Below are 18498 nucleotides of genomic sequence, written 5' to 3'. Positions count from 1 at the left end.
CTATTCAAATGCTCGAGCCTGTGTTCCAAATGGAACACCAATAGAAGGTGTGTTTGACCTTTTCACCTTATCGACCTAAACTAAAATACCCATGAAAGTACTAAAATACCCAGGGCTTGGTTCTCACCAGCTACCCAAACTGTAAGCCCAATTGAAGAATTTTGGGCTTAGTTTGCCCAAATGAAAAGTCCAGTCTGCGATTGAATTTGGATACCAATTGGACGTTTTAAGCCTCAGTAAAAACAAACAAGCCTCGTAAAAATAATTTGACATCCCAATTACAGCCCGATAAAATAGCTTTGTCTTCATTGGCCCAAATTAAAGCCCATTGACAGAAGGCTTGTTAAGTGTCCAATCTGATAATACTTGGGCCACAACAGCGCAAGGGAAAACAAAATTGTCATTTCTGGGTCTTATTGGCCCAAATTTTAAATCTGAATTGTTGGGTATTTCATTTCCGGCCCAGATGAAAGCCCAATAATAAATTTGAGCCTATTGGCCTAATTAGAAGCCCAACACTGGCCTAAATTAAAAGACCAATTGTATGGTTTTGGGCAATTCCGCCCAAATTTAAAGCCCAATAAAATATATTTGACCCCTACAGGCCTTTATTAAGCCCACGCTGGCCCATATTGGACAATCCAATTGGATGTTTTTGGCTTTGTCCACCCAAATTTACACCCAATAAAAATTGTGCACTCACAGGCCTTAAGTAAGCTTATTTCTGGCCTAAACTCAAAACCCAAATTGGGCCCCGTTGGTTAACTATAAAAACTACATATACCCGCCAATGGTAAACCCAAACCGGTCCACATTTAAAGCCCAGCTGACATCCCGTTTCCAGGGTTTAGGCCCGTCAGCCCATATTAAAAGCCCACTGAAAATACTTTTGTGGCTTGCTGGCCTAATGACTTCGGCACCTTAAAGTGGCACCAGTAAAGATTCTTTAAGCCTCAAAGCCCAGCTTAAGACTCCATGGGGGAATATCTCTCAAGCCTTCGGTGTTGAGATTGAAGCCCAATAAACAAATTTTGACCCAATTAATACTCTTTTGAGTCTCAAATGGGCATTCATGGTTCATAGCAAATTTGAGCCCAAAGACAAGGCTCCATTGCTACAATATAATTAAATTAATAATTTTTCGTAGATATTTAAAATTCATTTTCTTAATAGATATTTAAAAAACGAATGGATACACAATAAGCATTATGATCCTATAGAACTCAGAAATCAGAACCCAGTCGATCCAACAAGCGAGGAATATGAAGCATTTTCATCACTAGCCACAGGCCGCTTCTCGCTATCTTTGTTTGATACTGTATCTCTACTACTGAGAAGTTGTCTCAGGCCTGCTATCTCACACAATTCTGACCTCCGATGCTTTGAAGCCTCAATGTCACCATCCCAGCAAGTGTCGGATATAATTTCAAGTGCTTTCTCTATCATGTCCGCTGGCACAAGATTTCCCTTTTGCAAGAGTACAAGGTAAACTTGCTCGGCAGAAGCTTTCCTAATCTGAGTTAGAAAAAGGAAAATGGTTGTCTGAGCTTCTTGAGTTATACATATATATATATATAATTCACAATACAGAAGATGCTATACATTATATACAAGGAAACACGAGGTTCATAATGCCCCATACATTTTCTATTACCACAAACCTTGGGATATCGATGGGTAAGAAAAGTAAGAAGAAGAGTGAATGCCCGGGTATTTGAATGCTCCAAAAGTGAAGCAATATATCCAAGTATTGCAATGCCGGCATATAACTTTGAGAAATCCCTAGATCCTTTCAATTCGACAGCAATAGAATCCAAAACACCATCACAGAAGATTGGAGTATGAACCTGCAAATGAAAAGTCTAGAGTTATTTCAACATGTGCTCACTCCAAGTGATGATGAAAGACAATCCACTACGGAATGTTATTCACGCTTTTGGTGGTTAGCGTATATATTAGGAAAAAAAAATAACTACTAGAATTCATCCAGGAACCTCAAATTGTTCACTTGTTGTTTTAGAGGATGTAAATTAAAGCAGATCAAAGCTACAAGCCTAAAACAAAAGTTTCATGCATAGATGCCTTGGGAACTAGCAAATTTTAGTTTGGTTCCTCCAATACATGACAGGACTTAAGCAAGTTATTACTGGCAATAACAAAGCAACAGAAATATAAATCAATCATGCAAAGATAAAGCAATTAAAGGCAAATAATTAATTTGGTGATATCAGTGATATCCTGAAACCAACTAAATGAGAACAGTAAGAAACTAACAGCATAAATAAATATGGAGGCAACAAAAATAGGGTAAGTCAACTAACCTCCATGTTCAAGAATATCTTTTTGCTGAAAAGAATCTCAATTGTCTGAAATAAACAAAAATCTTGGTCAAGATACTTAAGATTCATTAAACAGGGATAATATTTTAAAATGTTTGGACGATCTGTTAATTATTATTATGGTTCTGTGGATCTTTAAGCTAGACATTAATAAATATCAAAAAATAAAGGCATGAAAAAGAAGAAGAAAGAAATTCTGCAGAATTCTTCAATTGAACACTGAAAGCTAATTATTTCATTGCTGGTTAGTCACTAATGTTGCCAGTTTACCTTTACAGCTTACTAAAGCAGAGACAATCTAACTCTTTTTTTAGCAAAAAGCTTCCATTACCTTCAAAGTAGGTATAATGACTCGATCACATTTCTTGTACTGTTCAAGCACCCAAAGGATGTCGGTAGATAGCATATATTCTCTTGACCTTCTCTCATTAGGGTCTTCAGATTCAACTGCTTGAAGATAGTCCAACAATGCAGAGAATGATACCTTCCGTAAAGAATCTTGCAATCCACCAATTGAAATAACTAAGCCAGACAACGCTGCTCTACTATAACAACTAAACTTGAGTAATTTTATAAATCGTGGATATGAAAAGGAGGGTGCCTGCAAGCAAGTCATAACAACCTCTCCATCAAAGTACTCAAACATAGATCAAACCACAGAAGAGATGACCCTTTGCACACTTACCCCCCATTTTAAATCTGCTTCATTAGGAACAATTTCTTCTAGCTTTTCCCTCAGTGGTATGAATGGGACAAATATTGTCCTGTTGTACAATATTCTTTGGAGAACTTTTGCAGCAGCTTCTCTTATTTTGTCCATCTTCTCTACGGCTTGCTTAACAATTCCTTCAATCAAATGGACAGCAAGATTTGCATCAAAAAATGAGAGCATTTGGTTATTCACAGCCCCTTCAGACATCTCTAACAGAGACTCAACTCCATAGGATTTTCTACAGGAATCCATGAAACAGAGGATATATGTACATGTCTCAAGGCCTTCCATAGCAGCCTCACGAACCCAAGAACCAACATCACCTCTGTTATCAACAGAATAATCTTCAAGAGCTTTAAATAAACTTGGCATCACTTCATCCTTGATCACTCGGCACACAGAAATGCGATCCTCTTCAGAACAAATATCAGAACATTCTCTTGCCTGAGTTAATGTCTTACACACTGAAATGAGTCCTTTGACAGCATTTACTCGTGCCTCAGCATCTCTGTCCTCAGGGTTGTCCTGCAAAGAAAATATCCAGTTATGCAAGTTGATTATGCTATTAGGTTCATGATTGTGGGAATTTTTAAAAGGCTAGTATCTTTTTATGGAGAACACCTCAATTGCACAAGAGCTACAAAGCTTCAAAAGCACTTGTTTCCCTCGATCAGCCAAACATTCATATGGTAAAACACCTAGTGCTAATGCAGATCCTCTTCTTACAGCAACATTTTGATCAGTCAGTTGTTCCAAGTACTTTGCTGTTACACCACTTGCAGTTCCACTTTTTGCATTGACAACGTATGCTTGCACAAAGTGTTGGAGAGCTCTAACAGCAGCATTCTGACATTTTTAATCAAATTTTTATGCACAAATTCAAAATGTCACAGCATAAAATCATAAACTTATTAGCAAAAGTTTGAAATTACAGGACAAGCACCTGTATTTGGGAATTAGGATGCCTCAAATTATCGTTAAGAGTATCAAGTAAACTCCGCTTCATCTTTTCCGGCAATGTCAAACAACACAAGGAGATGCATTCAATGAAGCGGGAAACAGCAGAACGCATTATCTCTCCACCCTTCCCACGATAAAGACGTGCTTTTTCTATAGCAGAAACTATACCAGCTACATCTTTCTGTTTATCTGAGGAAGGAAATTGGACAAATTTGTAACTTGGTTTATGCATTTGCTAATTAAAAAGCAATATACTTACTCAAACTAGGACCAGGACCAGGGACTCGGAAAATGACATATTTTTCACTTACAGTAATGAAACTCCACAAGAATACCAACTTTTCCTCATCAATTTAAAGCAGAATCCCATTCCCCAAAAGCGTTGGTTTGTGGCAATATCAAGATAGAATGGGCTTCAATTCCATTCAAAAAATTAAGCCATTATTTAAGATTTCACACAATTACAGACATCAAGATGCCCACAATATCATCTACTAGAATTCAGTAAGACAAATGATGAACAACAATTTATTGAAAACTAGAACTCTTGTGCCTCCTTTTTTTGAGTGTTTAATATGATTCTTATAGGATAAAATGCTAACAATAACATATTAAAACTCAAGAAAATGAAGATGGGAGACATTCATGTAATTTGTGTTTATCAAATGGAGCAAGTACAAGACAATTATTCTGATATTTCTTGTTCCAACACCATTGTAATTTTTCTAAATGCAAACATTATTGAAATTAATGAAATAAAATGGGCTCTAAAAATGAAAAAATAAAAAAAGTAAGGCAAGCAAAATAATTTGGAATAGTTATATGTGAATTGTAAAAGCACCAAATGCAAATAATCTATGCAAAACAAAGTGTCAAAAGAAGAAAATGAGATCACTAACCAGTGGCAAGTACATAAGCACATTGATGTAAAGCCAAAACAACTTCCCCTAGTGCCAAGGTCGCACCATGACGCATGCATAAATCAGAGGATAGAGTATAAGGAATCAATTTCTCCAAAACAAAGCCTGCAAAATATTCTGGATCATATCTGACAAGAGCGGAAAGCGCCTCTGCAGCAAGTTCTCTCAAGCCTTTGTCCTAGAGAAACCAATCACCTTAAAACTATGACAAAAACAAGAACTACAAGTATGATAATGATGATAGAAGAAAACTAAGCAAAAGAATGCAATTACTGCCAAGTGCTATGACAACATTTATGACTGAATTCTTTATATCAACAGTAACCCTGGTGAAAAAAGGAAAATTAGATCTGCCCTAAACCCAAAAAAAAGTTAATTAATCAGAAGTAAACTCCACGATACATCTCATAATTACGTCAACCATGGTCGTAGATGGTTTCTATACATCAACGTTCAAATTGTATGCTTTTGAAAAGAAATGGGGTTTTGGCGAAATAGGAGAGGAACAGAGGTTTACAACATTATGCTTCAATTCCAATAAAATGATACTGTTGTTAGAAAAGAATGCTACGGTTTTCAAGACAAACTTTTGCATTGACAGTTATATTTTAACATGATTTATGCTTTCACTAGTATTTTCTACCTATAGAGCCTGCGTCCCTTGCTGAGAGCAATACTTAGATTAAATAGCATTTTCATACATACCCAGTGACCAATCTTGTTATACAGCAGTTCCTCCGCAAATGGATATAGGTATCCTTCGTACTGAACAATGGAGACGGCAACATGGAGGTAAGAGTTTACTCGTGACGAAAGTGAAAAATAGTCTGCAGTATTCACAATGTCAATGCCATGTGGATAATTGCCTTGTCTTCCAACATTCTCCTGAAAAGCAGCTGCTGCTGCTCTTCTGCAATTGACCTAAGCATCATAAGTCAAGCTTTGGCAGTCAGAAAAGAATAATGGAACAATTGTTTGATCCGTGAAAAAAAATGCAGAACAAACACCTCACGATCATAGCAGGCCACTGTTAATAGATGTGGAGCAAGCTGTTCCAATACTTTTCTCATATCAGTGTGATAATATGCCCGACCAAATGCCCAACAAACATAAGCAGCAGCATCACGCACATGAGACCCAATACTATGTGGGCCTCTTCGAATATCATAATGCAATGCCTGTTAAGGAAAATTTATTCTCGATCAATATCAGAGCTGCACCACTTGTCATATCGGTATAACCCAAATACCAGCTTGATGCTTGAGGCATAATTTAACAAATTTCTAGTAATAATCTTAAAAGCAATAAAGTGCTATTAAGTACACAGATAAGAGATGTTGAGGGGAGATACACTAAAGGCCACACAAAGCACAACCACAAAGACTTACTAACTCGTACAATTTTAACATATTTGCTAGAATCCACCACATAAAAGAACAGATTTTAAGTGACACAATGAATCATGTCACCCAAAAACAGAGACAAGACTTGCAATATGGACCATATATACTGAAAACTACCACTATGCATGCGATCCAAAAGTTGAAAGGGAATAGAAAAGGAATTACAAGGGAAAAGAAAAGACATGAACTTTTATTCCTTCTTATTGATTAGATGCTTATTAGGAGATGGAAGGAAGTGAAATTGCAACTAACATTGTAGTATTAAAGCTTTAAAAAAATATTCTAATTGTGCTGGTGAGAATTTAAAAATAAAAATCCAAAAAGTTCAAATTTCTGAAATTCTGTTTCCATCCATTTCTCTTCAATTTGAGAGAATGCTAAGTGAGCTAATTCCCCCTCTTTCCTCATTTAAACACCCTAATAAAGGAAATTAACTTAATTTCCTTTCCCATTTTCCTATTTTTCTTAACTGCCCTTGGAACAAATAAAAAATGGAATAAAATTTAATGATACTTAATTGTAATAAGTGAAATCACGATAGAAAAGAAATAAAAGATAAGAGGCAGACAATTTCCCACAAAAATGAAGTGATGCCATTAAAGAAAAAGGAAAAATAAAAAATAAAGATCAAACATTCAAAATGGCTATCCAAAATCTCAAACAAAGTAGTAATATAGCTTAAAGGAAAAAGTAAAGGTTTCAATCAATATGCAATGGTGCAACCTTCACAACAAAAGGTACAACTTTGGGAAGATTGGCAGGCAATAGCAACCCTCTACGTGCTAGCTCAGCCAATGATAAACAAGCTCCATGCCATGAGCCATCACCCTGGAAAATTATATATTTCACTATAGCTTGACACCGAAAAGTTTGTAAAGAAAGTTAATTGGAATAAATAATATCAAATAAGTAACAGCATAAGCATACTTCTCCAGGTGAAAACAGCTCCAAAACATATGACAAGACCTCTTCTGAGAGGGCAGATGTCAAACGGGAAGTTACACGGCCTATACCTTTTGCAGCAGACCAACGAACAACAGTGTCCTGCTTTACCAATAATATCAACTTTTAATCAGCCATGAAACTGGCAAAATTAACAACAAACAAATTCAATATCGTTCCAATACTCTTCTACACAATGTTAATTTCAAACAAAAACAATAAACAAGAATAAATAAGCAAACATGTTTATTAATGAATAGCCCATAAGTCCATGTAAAAATTACATTCATGTTTAGAAGATGACTGTAAATAAAGGCCTTAAACAACAAGGCCTAATACGTAGAGCATCATGGCTAAGATGTGAGGCTTACTTGTCAAGAGAACAAAACTTGTACAAGAAACCTTATGAAACCACTTCAAAATGGAAGTACAAAAATTAGGAGAATTTTTAGCCTGGGTTTCCACCTTAGACTACCTAGTTTAACAAGACATACACTCAAGGTCATGGCAGGGTATCCATCTTACAATCTACATAGTTATAGTTTAATTAGACATACTTGAGGTCATGGCAAGATCTCACCCTTTCAACGTACCGTGTCTCTCAATCCAGAAAGTAAAATCTCAATGATCTCTTCTACAATTTCTGGAACATCCATATCTTCATTTTGCATGTGATTTGAAGTTTCTTCTGCTTTGGTGGAGCACATGTTTGCAACAGGACTCCATTGATCAGCTCTTTTAGACACAGGTTGAGAAACATGCACTCCAAGTGAGTTGGTTCTGCCCTATGGATAAGACAAGAAAGAAATAGGAGTAGTGTTATACTTGATGGCTTTAACAAGTTAACAAAAAGATATGAATTCCCAAGATAATCATTCTGAACATATGTAGCAATATAAAATAAAAAATAGTTAATTAGGACAGTAACTAAAGAAGCATGAAAAAGGAGAGCCCACGACAACATTCCTACAGCCATTAAAGAAGTAGTGAAGTACCTCAAGAGAGGATCATTCAACAGTATCTCCATCATTTCTAACTTTAAAGTAATACAAAATAGAAAAGAAAATATGAAGTAGAGTTTATGGAGCTTATAAAGCAAGAGTCCACAACTCCACATACCAAGCAATGGACCGATAGATATCAGTCTGGATGGCTGTGTGTGTGATAAGAAAGATATTTTTGTATCTATGGCTTTTCAGAAAATGGACCTAAGTATATTGCAAGGCAATGAATCCTCCAACTTGCCCTTAACCTACCAGTAATTCACATTTGGCAAATGAAAAGTAGTCCTATCTGCCTGATGCAACAGAAAAAAAAAATAAAAAATAAAAAAAGATAAGAAACACAAGTATAGCGGGGTTCTTCATATGCACCCCAGCGCCCGCAAACCTCCATAGGCATCTCCAAGTAGCCATGGAGTAATTCAATATTGACGCCCAAAAAGTGAAGTATCCTAAGGTTCATGCAGAAAAGCCAAATTGAAGATTCTAATTTACACATATGCAAACACATCTTTTTCTAAGCAGTATAAGTTACACTACTTTCATATTTAGAAGATTCATAAACTAAAAACTTTAAGCTTAAAGATGGTTAAACCCTAAATTCAAACAGTCTCAAAATGCACGTCAAAGATTGAAAATTACTAACCACATAACACCAGGCTGGTGAACGATGGGGGAGGCAAGTCAGTCCTATCCGCTGAGTTAACTTCACCAAATACTTACGAAGCAATGGACTACGAGCTGTGGTATCAGACTTGACTAGTGATGAAACATCATTCCAAACAATGGGAACAACATCCATCAACACTTTCCGACCACCTGCCTGGCTACAAGAAATGATATGTAAGACATCAAGTAAAAACACAGTGCAGTTCCACAAGCCCCCCAACCCCCAGCTCCCAAAGAAAAAAGTAAGGAAAGTGAAGTATAAACAAATAAAGAGACCCACCAGTGAATTGATATATAAGCACAATAAAGCATGATTGACAAATTTTTCAAATACTAGATTGTAAAATTGAATTTTCTAATAAGGGTAAAAAAAGATTAAGAAGTGCAGTATCTACTTTTAAAAAACCACTACCAACATTCACATTATAGCAATAAGAACCAAAAAAAAAAAAAAAAAAAGAACAAAAACCTTGAAAATAGCAGCCAGTGCTTCCACAACTCCTAGTAACTGAAAGTGCAACATGACATCATCTTTGCCAGAAGATAATACTTCATGAGCCCATTCATTGAAGCTGAAAGAGAAACAACAAAAAGCAGTAAGTGAAAGCAGGCTATAAAAATTTTTTTTGGTCATAATGGAGGGCTTTACACTCAATGATCACAACTATAAAGGAACTTCATGGGACCATGAACGTCCAACTATATCATCCCCTATGATTGAAGCCATCTGAATTGCAGGCGATTGACGATGGCATATCTATATTCCTTGTCCCTGAGTCAAACCCTCTATTCGCAAGCCAATCCCCCACTTCGATACCCTCTTTAAAGACATGTTGTTATTTGACATTTAAATTTTTTATTATTAAAGACAAACTCTTCTGCAGGGGGTTACGATGCTACCTTAACATGTCAATTCTCTTCATTAGCCAATCCAACACTAGCTTACAATCCACGTCAACAATGATATTCTATAGCCCTTGTCGAAACTAACTCTAGGCTCTGGCCCTTATACATAACAATGTTCAACCAATAACTTTCGTACCATATATAAAGTTGCCAAGCCATGCCATGAGCATTAACAAGCAATCGCCTCATGCTTATTTGGCACTTCTTTGGAAACAGTCATTTTCAAATGGATGTTCATGTACCTTTATCATCGGAGGCCCATTTACTTTATGTTTCTCAGATGAATCTCTTGCCTTCAAGATCCCATTCACATACCAATTCAAGATGTGCTTATGGGGATCTATGAATTAACCAATGGGAATCTTTTAAGCTATTCATGCAAATAAGTATAATCCACGTAATCAGATATTTAACTTCAAAAGAAAATAAACATCTATAACAGACTCTAACAGAAAAATAAAATGGAGTAAGGACCATAATCAACTATATAGTTTCAATCATTAACACTTTAAAAGTAAGCACTAAGCAGTGAAATGAAAAATGAGAAATACCTGGTAAAGGCCTTTGTCATATCGGGACGCGTTAGAAGCCTAGAGAGCAGCAGCCCAGCCATGGTGCGCATGGGACCCGCATTGGAAAGGTAATCCTTAGAGAACTTCAATATCTTCAAAACAAGGGGGGCAGGCTCAAGTTTACCGAGATCATGACTATTTGCAATACTAGAATCAACAGAGGAGATATCGAATGGAACTAATACAAGAATTGAAAGCCACAGAAGTGTCACACATTTTGCCTCCATCTCTCCTGTACTTTCCTGCCGCAAAGACGTAGCTGAAGCCATATCATGGCACTTCTCCAAGAGAGAGACTGCAAGTTCCAAATCAGAAACTTGATGCGGAAAGAACTTGATAACCGCCTTGTATCCACAAACCGTAACCAGGCAATATATAATGATGCATATGGGCTTAATTACTTCAAGTATCTCGTCCGAAGCAACTCCTAATTCAATTGTTTTACCGCGCACAATCGACATCAAAGGAGAAACTACGCTCTCTAAGTAAGGCTCCAGTAGTTGTCCTTCTTGCTGATACTTGTCCATCTGAAACATCATATGAGAATTAATGGATCCCACAATCATGGGTGATTTAATATCACAATGAAGCAGTCTTGAAACAGATAATGAAGAAAGAAGTGAATTACAATGGATCGAATTCTGTGGACGGAAGAGGGATCGGAGACGCGGCCATTGGAAACGATGTCTTCGAGGAGGGATTTAACAACCTTCCACTCCTGCAAGAAGTACTTCTGCAAAACCCTCTCCTTGGAACCGTGCTCGTCGTCTTCTTCTTCCACTGCCATTTCCTCCTCCTTCCTTAGTGTCTCTTCTATCACCGCCGCCATTCTCCTTTTGATTTGTATGGACACAGAAATGCGGTTACAAATCCCGCCGGAGACCCTATAAATCTGAGAAAAAAAAAAAAGACAAAAATTTGTAGTGCGAACTGCGAAACATGTGTTGTAAGCATTCGGTCGATTATCTGAACCGAACCGATTAAGAAAACCAAAAATCGAATTATCTGAAAATATGGACCGAACTGAACTGCTATTTTAGGAATAATCGAATCAAGTTCGATTAAAACCGAAATTATTAAAAAATCTACATTAAAATCATTTCACAACTAATTTTCTTCATGCTGCAGAATTTCATTTCTGCAAGCATAGCTGTGATTCTGCGGCATGCGAAATCACATTGCTGATGGTAGAATCAATTCTGTATATTGGATAAATCACTAGCTTTACAAAAAGTAGTGTTTATGTCATACGCAATCAAAGAAAGAAGAAATGTACATTAACACCAAGGACAAGAGGCCGATAATTAAACAAAAAGAAACCCACAGTAAAGCGAATTTTTCAGTCACCAAAAACTCACAGTCAGCCATGAAAACCCACAATAAAGCATTTGAAGGCGATGATTAAACAAGGGGGAAAAAAAAAACCTTACTCTTGCTGCCGAAACCGATAAAGAATCGAAGATGATGAGATGAGACAAGAAGTAGGGCGAAAGCCGGAAAGGGAAGGGGAGAAGCGGCGTAGTCTCGGCGAGATGGTCAGGACTCAGGCCAGAACCTCAAGCGGCGGCGAGAATTCGTGGTGGTGTACCAGCAAATTATCCAAGGAATCGAGGTTACATTGAAAATCGGTCAGTTTGTTTTTTTCGATTTTTTTAGACAAAAAAACCGAACTAAACACCAAAATTTCCAAAAATCTCAAATTAAACCGAAAAAGCTAGATCAAACCCAGAACTGCACGTTAAAAACATATTTCCGTTGCCGGGAATCGAACCCGGGTCTTTCGGGTGAGAGCCGAATATCCTAACCAACTAGACTACAACGGATTGTTGCTGAGTTTTTGAAAATGCTCAGTAATTCTATCTGAATCCCGTTCAAAATATTTCCAGCTGATTCTGGCCTTCTTGGCTCAAGATTTAATTTTAAGAATCAGCTTGCGTTTTCATCCTGTTTGCTGCAACTATAAGGTGTAGGCTCAAGTAAGATTTTTTGAAAAAATATGTGTATTTTGTTTAGTTTTTGGGAAAAATACATTTAAATCATTTTTTTGAGAAAATAACTTTTGAAAAATTATATTTTTTGAAAAATATATCATTACATGATGATTAAGGTTTAAAAACTATTATTGAAATATATATATATAGTGATACACATATTCATATAATTAATTATGTAGGAAGCAGAAGTTCTTTAATTTCATTCACATGCACTTCCAGAATTTCTGTGGAACATCTTTATATATTTATATTACAACGAATTTCAACTCTACATTATGGAACGTATTTGACCCACAATTGCAAACAACCTTTCCATTTACATTTTTCAAACATGCACTAACCCGAAGGCTTCTTGGTGGTGGCACCAGCTTTATACCTAGATGCATACTGGTGAAACAAAGCTAATGCATTGCTGGTGGCTTGTGCCACATTCAAAACTTTACCCTTGATTGTGGCCTTTAACTTGCTCATTTTCCTCCCTGGAAACTGATCAACGCAATAGGTAGCATCCGTCAGGGCAGCACTCGTCCATGTTTCGACATTACTTATGTGCCAAAAGACATCATCACTACTCTCAGCTTCTTCATGGCCTCCCAACCGACGGAGCTCTCTAATTGATTGGCAAAGCTGCTGCACGCTATCATTTATTTGGTCTAAGCAGTCTTTTATCGCTTGGTACTCCTTAGCTTTTTTTGCTTTGAGTTCAGTTGCCACCTTCAACATGTATGATCTTGTGTACCGGGCCCTATACAGACTCACCGATAAGGCAGCTTGAGCCAACTCTTGTGGATTTTGAATTGTTGAGTCTGCAAAACCAGATAGGTATTGGATGCACAGAGCTGGATAGCGGGTGGACCGACATGAGGCCTTGATATAGGCCTGTTCCAGGGGCCGTCTGACAAAGGCCGGCTCTGCCATGCTTGAAATGCAGAAGACAAAGAGGAGCAGTGACAAGGACAAACTGAGATTGGCCATTTTCTGAAGGTAAACACGAGAAAATGGAGTTAGTTGATGATGAAAAGCAGGTTTGGGTTGTATATGTAGAAAGGCCGTCACATGCTAAGGCGCACTTTACTTGCATTGAGCACAAATAATACTGAATTCTGCCCCTTGAAGATAGCCTTGTAAAATGGGACAATGTTTATCATGATGGATCAAATTATTTTTCCATTAAACCTGAATTATTTAGAGAATCGTAGATGTTGGTGATGCAAAAAGAAATCATAGCAGAGAGATGATGCTTATCTATACACTAACTTCAATTTTTTCTGGTTGTTATCTAAGTGAAGGGAAATTCTTATTTTATGGGTCAATCCAATATTTAAATATGTGAGATTTATTTTTTAAAATCTAATTCACTATAGATTAAGACATAAATATATGAAAGTGAGGTAAGATAAAAAAAAAAAAATTCATAAGTTAAAATTGAAATCAAATCAACGTTAATTTAAATTGACATAAATTAAAACTAATCATTTTAATCTAATTTTTAATTAAAAATTATTTTTATTTATTTTAAAATAAACATTTTTAAAAATGAACCAATAAATTTAATTAAAATTAAAAAGATCGCGTAACAAAATTTAAATCCTTAAAACTTGAATCAGACTCGAGCCTGCAGCCTGCCTACTTATCTGGGCCAACTTAAGCTAACCACAGGATAGTAACACGTGCATTCGAAATTTTTTACGTTTCATAGAGTTCTGTTTAATTGGGCGATTTTCTTTTGACTTCATTACGGGCATGGCATCCTTTGATCATTCTCCACCGTTGGATCATCTGAGAGGGTTCGGCGATGCCTGCGGCAAATTATCTTCGGACATCATGTTACACATTTATCTTTTGACCAGCATAATCCATATATTATGGTCAGGAAACTTCTAGCTCTCGAGAATAAATTAGTCAAATTTCCTCATACTTGTTAATAATGTAGAGTGAAGTTGTATTATTGAATCCTTTAAAAAAAAGTTGTATCGTTGAATTGATGGTGACACTCCATCCATCATGTGGGACTGGGTATCAATTTCGGTAACAACTATTGAAGTTTTGTAATCTACAATACTCAAACTGACCACTAACTGCTAATTAACCAGTGAGTTTCTCTATTACAAACAATGGTTAAGGAGACTTCAGTGTCACGTGGAAAACTGAATAGTATAACTCGATCGTTACAACAGTTGTACCATTAATAAAAAAATAATAATAATAATAATTACTAAAAATTGTTCTGAATCCATTTATGCATGCCATATTGCCATAATTGACCCTGCTTTTGAACCGCTAGATCGTCACGCGATTGAGAGAGACTTTTTACAGATTCGGAAGCTAATTCCACCTCATACAACGTCAATAATACAATCATTACAAAGATTACAACACACTATAAGCGAAGGTAGTAGTAAATTATATTGAAACACACCACATAATTAGCTCAAAGTTATTCAGCAACCTTCACACCTGCGAGATATACACGGCTCTGAATCACACTGCCTCTTATCCCAAAACCAGGCATAACCATTAGCCCAACGGTAGGCCTCTGGTTTTCATCCAATATCAGATTTTTCACGACACTTTCCATGTAAATCTCCGAGAACTCACTACCCCTCTTAACCTGAAAGACTTTAACATCAGGATCAAAAGAATATGCCAGCCTGTGCAGAAGCCAGATTGACTTGGCCAATTTTAAGAAAGCTTGGTAAAAGGGAGTTCTTGGATGCCCACCCCCCATTACATAATTTCGCTGATCCAAATTTCCAAAGAATGAAGCTTCCATCTTTGGATGAACCACCACCAGGTATTTGCTCCTGCAAAATTGACCAAAAATGGAATCTGGGTTCTGGCCTAGGACGTCTAAGGGATCCATCTCCCTTAGTGCAAGAAATTCGTGAAAGAAACTCTCTTTGGTGAATGTCACATTTTCTGATTTTATGGAGTAGCTTTCCTGCTGAAACCCACTGAACATTCTTTGACATATATGAGATTCAAATGCATACTTTTTGTGAGCTCTCTTTGCATAAACAACATCAGGTTCAATGGAGTTAGCAGCAGCATCAAGGTCCCACCCAGCTGCTTTCATCATGTTGATCAAAGGTTTAGAAAAATCATGAATGGCTTTGAAAGCCGCTTCTACTGCAGATGTGAAGAGCTCAGGTGTTAGATCTACAGGACAAAATCCATTCTCATCTCCAGAACCTTCTGATTCTTTGGTTGACAAGCCCCTAAGCTTAAGATTTTTTTCCAGTTTCGCTCGCTTTTGAGTTGCCTCCTCAATCTGCTGCTGCATCTGAAGAATCTCAGTATCTTTATTCTGAATTTCAGATTGGAATTTCTTCACCATAACCTCGTACGTTTTCAGTAGGCTCTGTTGTTCTTGAATCTCTGCAGCTAAGCGAGAGTCCTGAGGGGAAACACATACTGGTTTGGGGTAGTTCTCCCTGTAAAAGTGCTTGAGCTCCGATAGATTCTTCAGCTCAGAAATTACAAGTTTGTCAGCGTCCTCAATTTTTTCAGGATCATATGGAGTATGAGCAGATTGAAGCTGGATATATGATGACTTCAAGGAGGAGATATTCGTAAATATTTTAGATATCAGGGCTTCCAAAGCTTCAGGATTTTGATTCATAGACTCTTCCATGGGCTGGGGGTGAACCTTTTGGCTGTTGCTCTCATGGAGTTGGTTATCTTTCAACCCAGTGGGTAGCATAGCTACTGCTAAAGAATGGATGGTCAAATAGGATTCCTTCAGAAAAAGCCCCAATATAGCACAACCTGAAAACTCCAGAGAAGTGTTAGTGACAAATAAAGGGTATCAAAAATATGGTAAAATAGAATTGATGTCTGGGAGTGTTTATGATCATTACTCTCAAAAACAAATAATTTTAATTAATCCAAATAAAACAATTATAACTTTCAAATATCCGCCTCAATGACTTCTGTTGCATAGTTTATGCATACGATCTGAAGATGTGACAATGGCATAACCTTTTCACACCAAATGACCTTATGACAGTGACAAGAAAGTTTGATGAATATATTTGTATCCATGCTAGTAGTATGATATTCCAAATGTTATGTCTTTCTGTGAACCTCTAAACGCCGAGTCTAATCTAATGCAGAATGCAACCAATTCAAACTTACAACAATTTCCATTACAGGGAGCTCAGTTGCTGCTGTAAATGGCCAGGGCTTAGAAAAACTCAGACCAAATCTTTTGAATATATGAAATCAAAAGCATGTTTTAATCTACTCTGAAAAATAACTACTCACATTGCAAAAGATATGTAGAAAAGATCAAAATTGCTGCTCAAAGTGCCAAACTTAAATGCAACAGAAGGCCAAGATAACTGATCACACTATGTACAACAAGCAAAGGCCTTCTTACCTACAAAGATCACAAACCGCCCTCAGAATGTATCCAGCAAACATAATACCCTCCAACCTGAAAATAGAAATAAAAGAAATTAGATTATTCCAACTGTCCTAATATGTTTCTTAAGCAGGTTAATGCACATACAATTCATCATGAACATCAAATTCAGTAGTAAGTGCTCAAACACAAAAAGTGAAGAATCTTTCTTGTGAAATGCCAATGTAGCCAGAAAATTTGTGAGTGGAGCAGCCAACACTAGTAAGCCAATTTGTACAACATTACCAAATCTCTGACACATCACAACTTCCAAAATATTGATTGTGAAAATATTTCCATTTGTGTTTGATAGCTAGAACCTAGAACATAGAATAGGTTTTTTTTGCCTATCAAACTATGTATGCTGAAGGGGCAATAAAATTGTATCACACAGAAAAGATTAAAATTTTAGAGAATTACAATCATATTAAGAATTTTAGAGAATTACAATCATATTAAGGGGGAAGATACAACCGAAGACCTGTAGTCTCCCAAATTTACACAGGCTCTCTCCATGTAAGCTTCTAAACCCCATCAATTGATACTGAGCTAAGAATAGCTGATTACCAATTCAGCATTCCCAATGTATCGACTGATAAAGCAAATCAAACTCCTAGTTAATAAAACATCCCGCTATCATTCAACAACCGCACAGAGAAACACACAAAAGCAATCAAACGAACGCCTAATTTGATGCCAAATAGTCGATTTTCTTGAGTCGCACCACCTGAAACAACAGAGATTCCTAAAGAATTTTTTTAATTCCTTTAGAGCCAAAGTGATAAAGAGCTCTAGAATCAGCTAAGCTAGCTTACAATTGTGAATGTAAAATTTGACGTTCATGCGATTTCGCTTGATATGTAGGAAGACGACAAGGATGAGGAAAAGAATGTACCTGATCGGAGATATTGCCAGAAAATCGCTGAAGATCAGCTAAAGCGAGAACCCGATAGGTAACCGAAGTTTGGTAAGTTATAGCTTTACTTTCCGACACAAGTAAACCCTAAGTTTGGAAAGAGTCCTTATAGTCTTTCCCTTTTTGTGTGTGTGTGTGTATATATATATATATATATATATATATTATTTTGATCAGTTTCACCTAATTCAGTAGAAACACGTACTACTATGTTACTGTCCGTTTGAATTAAAGATTTGGGAGCCCACTTGGCTTTGGTTCAGTGACAATGGCACAATGAACTTGGGTCACGTCCCGGGTTCAATCCCCTCTTTCCATGTACCCATCGAAATATAAAAAAAAAAAAAAAATTTAGGAAAAGTTTGTCATTCTTATGCAGCATCCTTTATTCATAGTGCTAATACTGTTTTTTTTTAATACATAATTTGAAAAAATATTCAAATTTTAAATTTTTTAATTTTTTTATTATTAAAACTTACTAAATTAATTTTATTTTATTTTTATTTTTTTTAACTAATATATTAAAAAGGCGCTTTTTTTCAATGACAATCTAACCAGGCCAATGGTCTATCAGGGCTTTTGAAACCAGGTTAATGGGGAATAAAGAGGGAAGTTCCTTCCTTGACAATAGTGGATTGTTCTGTATACCATTTTATTCAATTATAAGCCTGAAATTGATTCTCCACTACAAGAGAGGAGGGGAATATCATTTTCCTGGCGATGATTTACTCGAATAAATATTTTTATTACTAGCCTTGT

The 18498-nt window shown here is 36.5% G+C and overlaps 3 protein-coding genes and 1 non-coding gene across 9 annotated transcripts; all 4 read right to left on the bottom strand.

Moving 5' to 3' along the window:
- Positions 1–1148: 1148 nt before the first annotated feature.
- Positions 1149–12072, bottom strand: LOC110663012 (tubulin-folding cofactor D). 3 transcript variants are annotated; one of them, XM_021822196.2, is made up of 18 exons: positions 11855–12072; positions 11053–11316; positions 10404–10951; positions 9416–9518; positions 8924–9100; positions 7870–8061; positions 7262–7378; positions 7058–7162; positions 5939–6109; positions 5637–5852; positions 4911–5109; positions 3995–4200; positions 3673–3897; positions 3025–3576; positions 2671–2940; positions 2322–2366; positions 1662–1862; positions 1149–1515 (listed from the first exon to the last, which is right to left on the bottom strand). In XM_021822196.2, the coding sequence occupies exons 2-18, from the start codon at positions 11251–11253 to the stop codon at positions 1231–1233; spliced, it is 3813 nt and encodes a 1270-aa protein (XP_021677888.2). In that variant the 5' UTR covers positions 11254–11316; positions 11855–12072; the 3' UTR covers positions 1149–1230. The 3 variants fall into 3 exon arrangements, with proteins under 3 accessions (XP_021677888.2, XP_021677890.2, XP_021677891.2); XM_021822198.2 differs by having other exon boundaries at positions 11850–12065; XM_021822199.2 differs by having other exon boundaries at positions 1662–1847; positions 11855–12064.
- Positions 12073–12174: 102 nt separating this feature from the next.
- On the bottom strand, positions 12175–12247 carry TRNAE-CUC (transfer RNA glutamic acid (anticodon CUC)). The gene has a single exon. It is a non-coding gene; the product is annotated as a tRNA-Glu (tRNA).
- Positions 12248–12738: 491 nt separating this feature from the next.
- LOC110663015 (pectinesterase inhibitor 7-like) lies at positions 12739–13393 on the bottom strand. Its single transcript, XM_021822203.2, has one exon. It carries the CDS (start codon positions 13391–13393, stop codon positions 12755–12757), a length of 639 nt encoding a protein of 212 aa, XP_021677895.2. The 3' UTR covers positions 12739–12754.
- A 1237-nt stretch (positions 13394–14630) lies between these two features.
- On the bottom strand, positions 14631–17886 carry LOC110663010 (protein GRAVITROPIC IN THE LIGHT 1). 4 transcript variants are annotated; one of them, XM_021822191.2, is made up of 4 exons: positions 17719–17885; positions 17272–17550; positions 16800–16856; positions 14631–16186 (listed from the first exon to the last, which is right to left on the bottom strand). In XM_021822191.2, the coding sequence occupies exon 4, from the start codon at positions 16119–16121 to the stop codon at positions 14856–14858; it is 1266 nt and encodes a 421-aa protein (XP_021677883.1). In that variant the 5' UTR covers positions 16122–16186; positions 16800–16856; positions 17272–17550; positions 17719–17885; the 3' UTR covers positions 14631–14855. The 4 variants fall into 4 exon arrangements, with proteins under 4 accessions (XP_021677883.1, XP_021677885.1, XP_021677887.1 ...); XM_021822193.2 differs by having other exon boundaries at positions 17391–17550; XM_021822195.2 differs by lacking the exon at positions 17272–17550 and having other exon boundaries at positions 16685–16856; positions 17719–17886.
- Between the last annotated feature and the right edge of the window lie 612 nt (positions 17887–18498).

Source organism: Hevea brasiliensis, chromosome 2 (assembly GCF_030052815.1).
Source record: "Hevea brasiliensis isolate MT/VB/25A 57/8 chromosome 2, ASM3005281v1, whole genome shotgun sequence".
Taxonomy (NCBI): Eukaryota; Viridiplantae; Streptophyta; class Magnoliopsida; order Malpighiales; family Euphorbiaceae; genus Hevea; species Hevea brasiliensis.
Note: the sequence above shows the minus strand (reverse complement) of the source record. Positions and strands in the feature narration are given on the sequence as shown.

Excerpts from the sequence above, each read along its gene's own strand:
- LOC110663010 (XM_021822195.2), bottom strand. The coding sequence starts at position 16,121 with ATGCTACCCACTGGGTTGAAAGATAACCAACTCCATGAGAGCAACAGC.
- LOC110663012 (XM_021822196.2), bottom strand. The coding sequence starts at position 11,253 with ATGGCGGCGGTGATAGAAGAGACACTAAGGAAGGAGGAGGAAATGGCA. Across the intron at positions 8,062-8,923 it reads CACCAGCCTGGTGTTATGTG|GGCAGAACCAACTCACTTGG; the intron begins GTTAGTAATTTT and ends TCTTATCCATAG. Across the intron at positions 5,110-5,636 it reads ATAACAAGATTGGTCACTGG|GACAAAGGCTTGAGAGAACT; the intron begins GTATGTATGAAA and ends TGGTTTCTCTAG.
- LOC110663015 (XM_021822203.2), bottom strand. The coding sequence starts at position 13,393 with ATGGCCAATCTCAGTTTGTCCTTGTCACTGCTCCTCTTTGTCTTCTGC.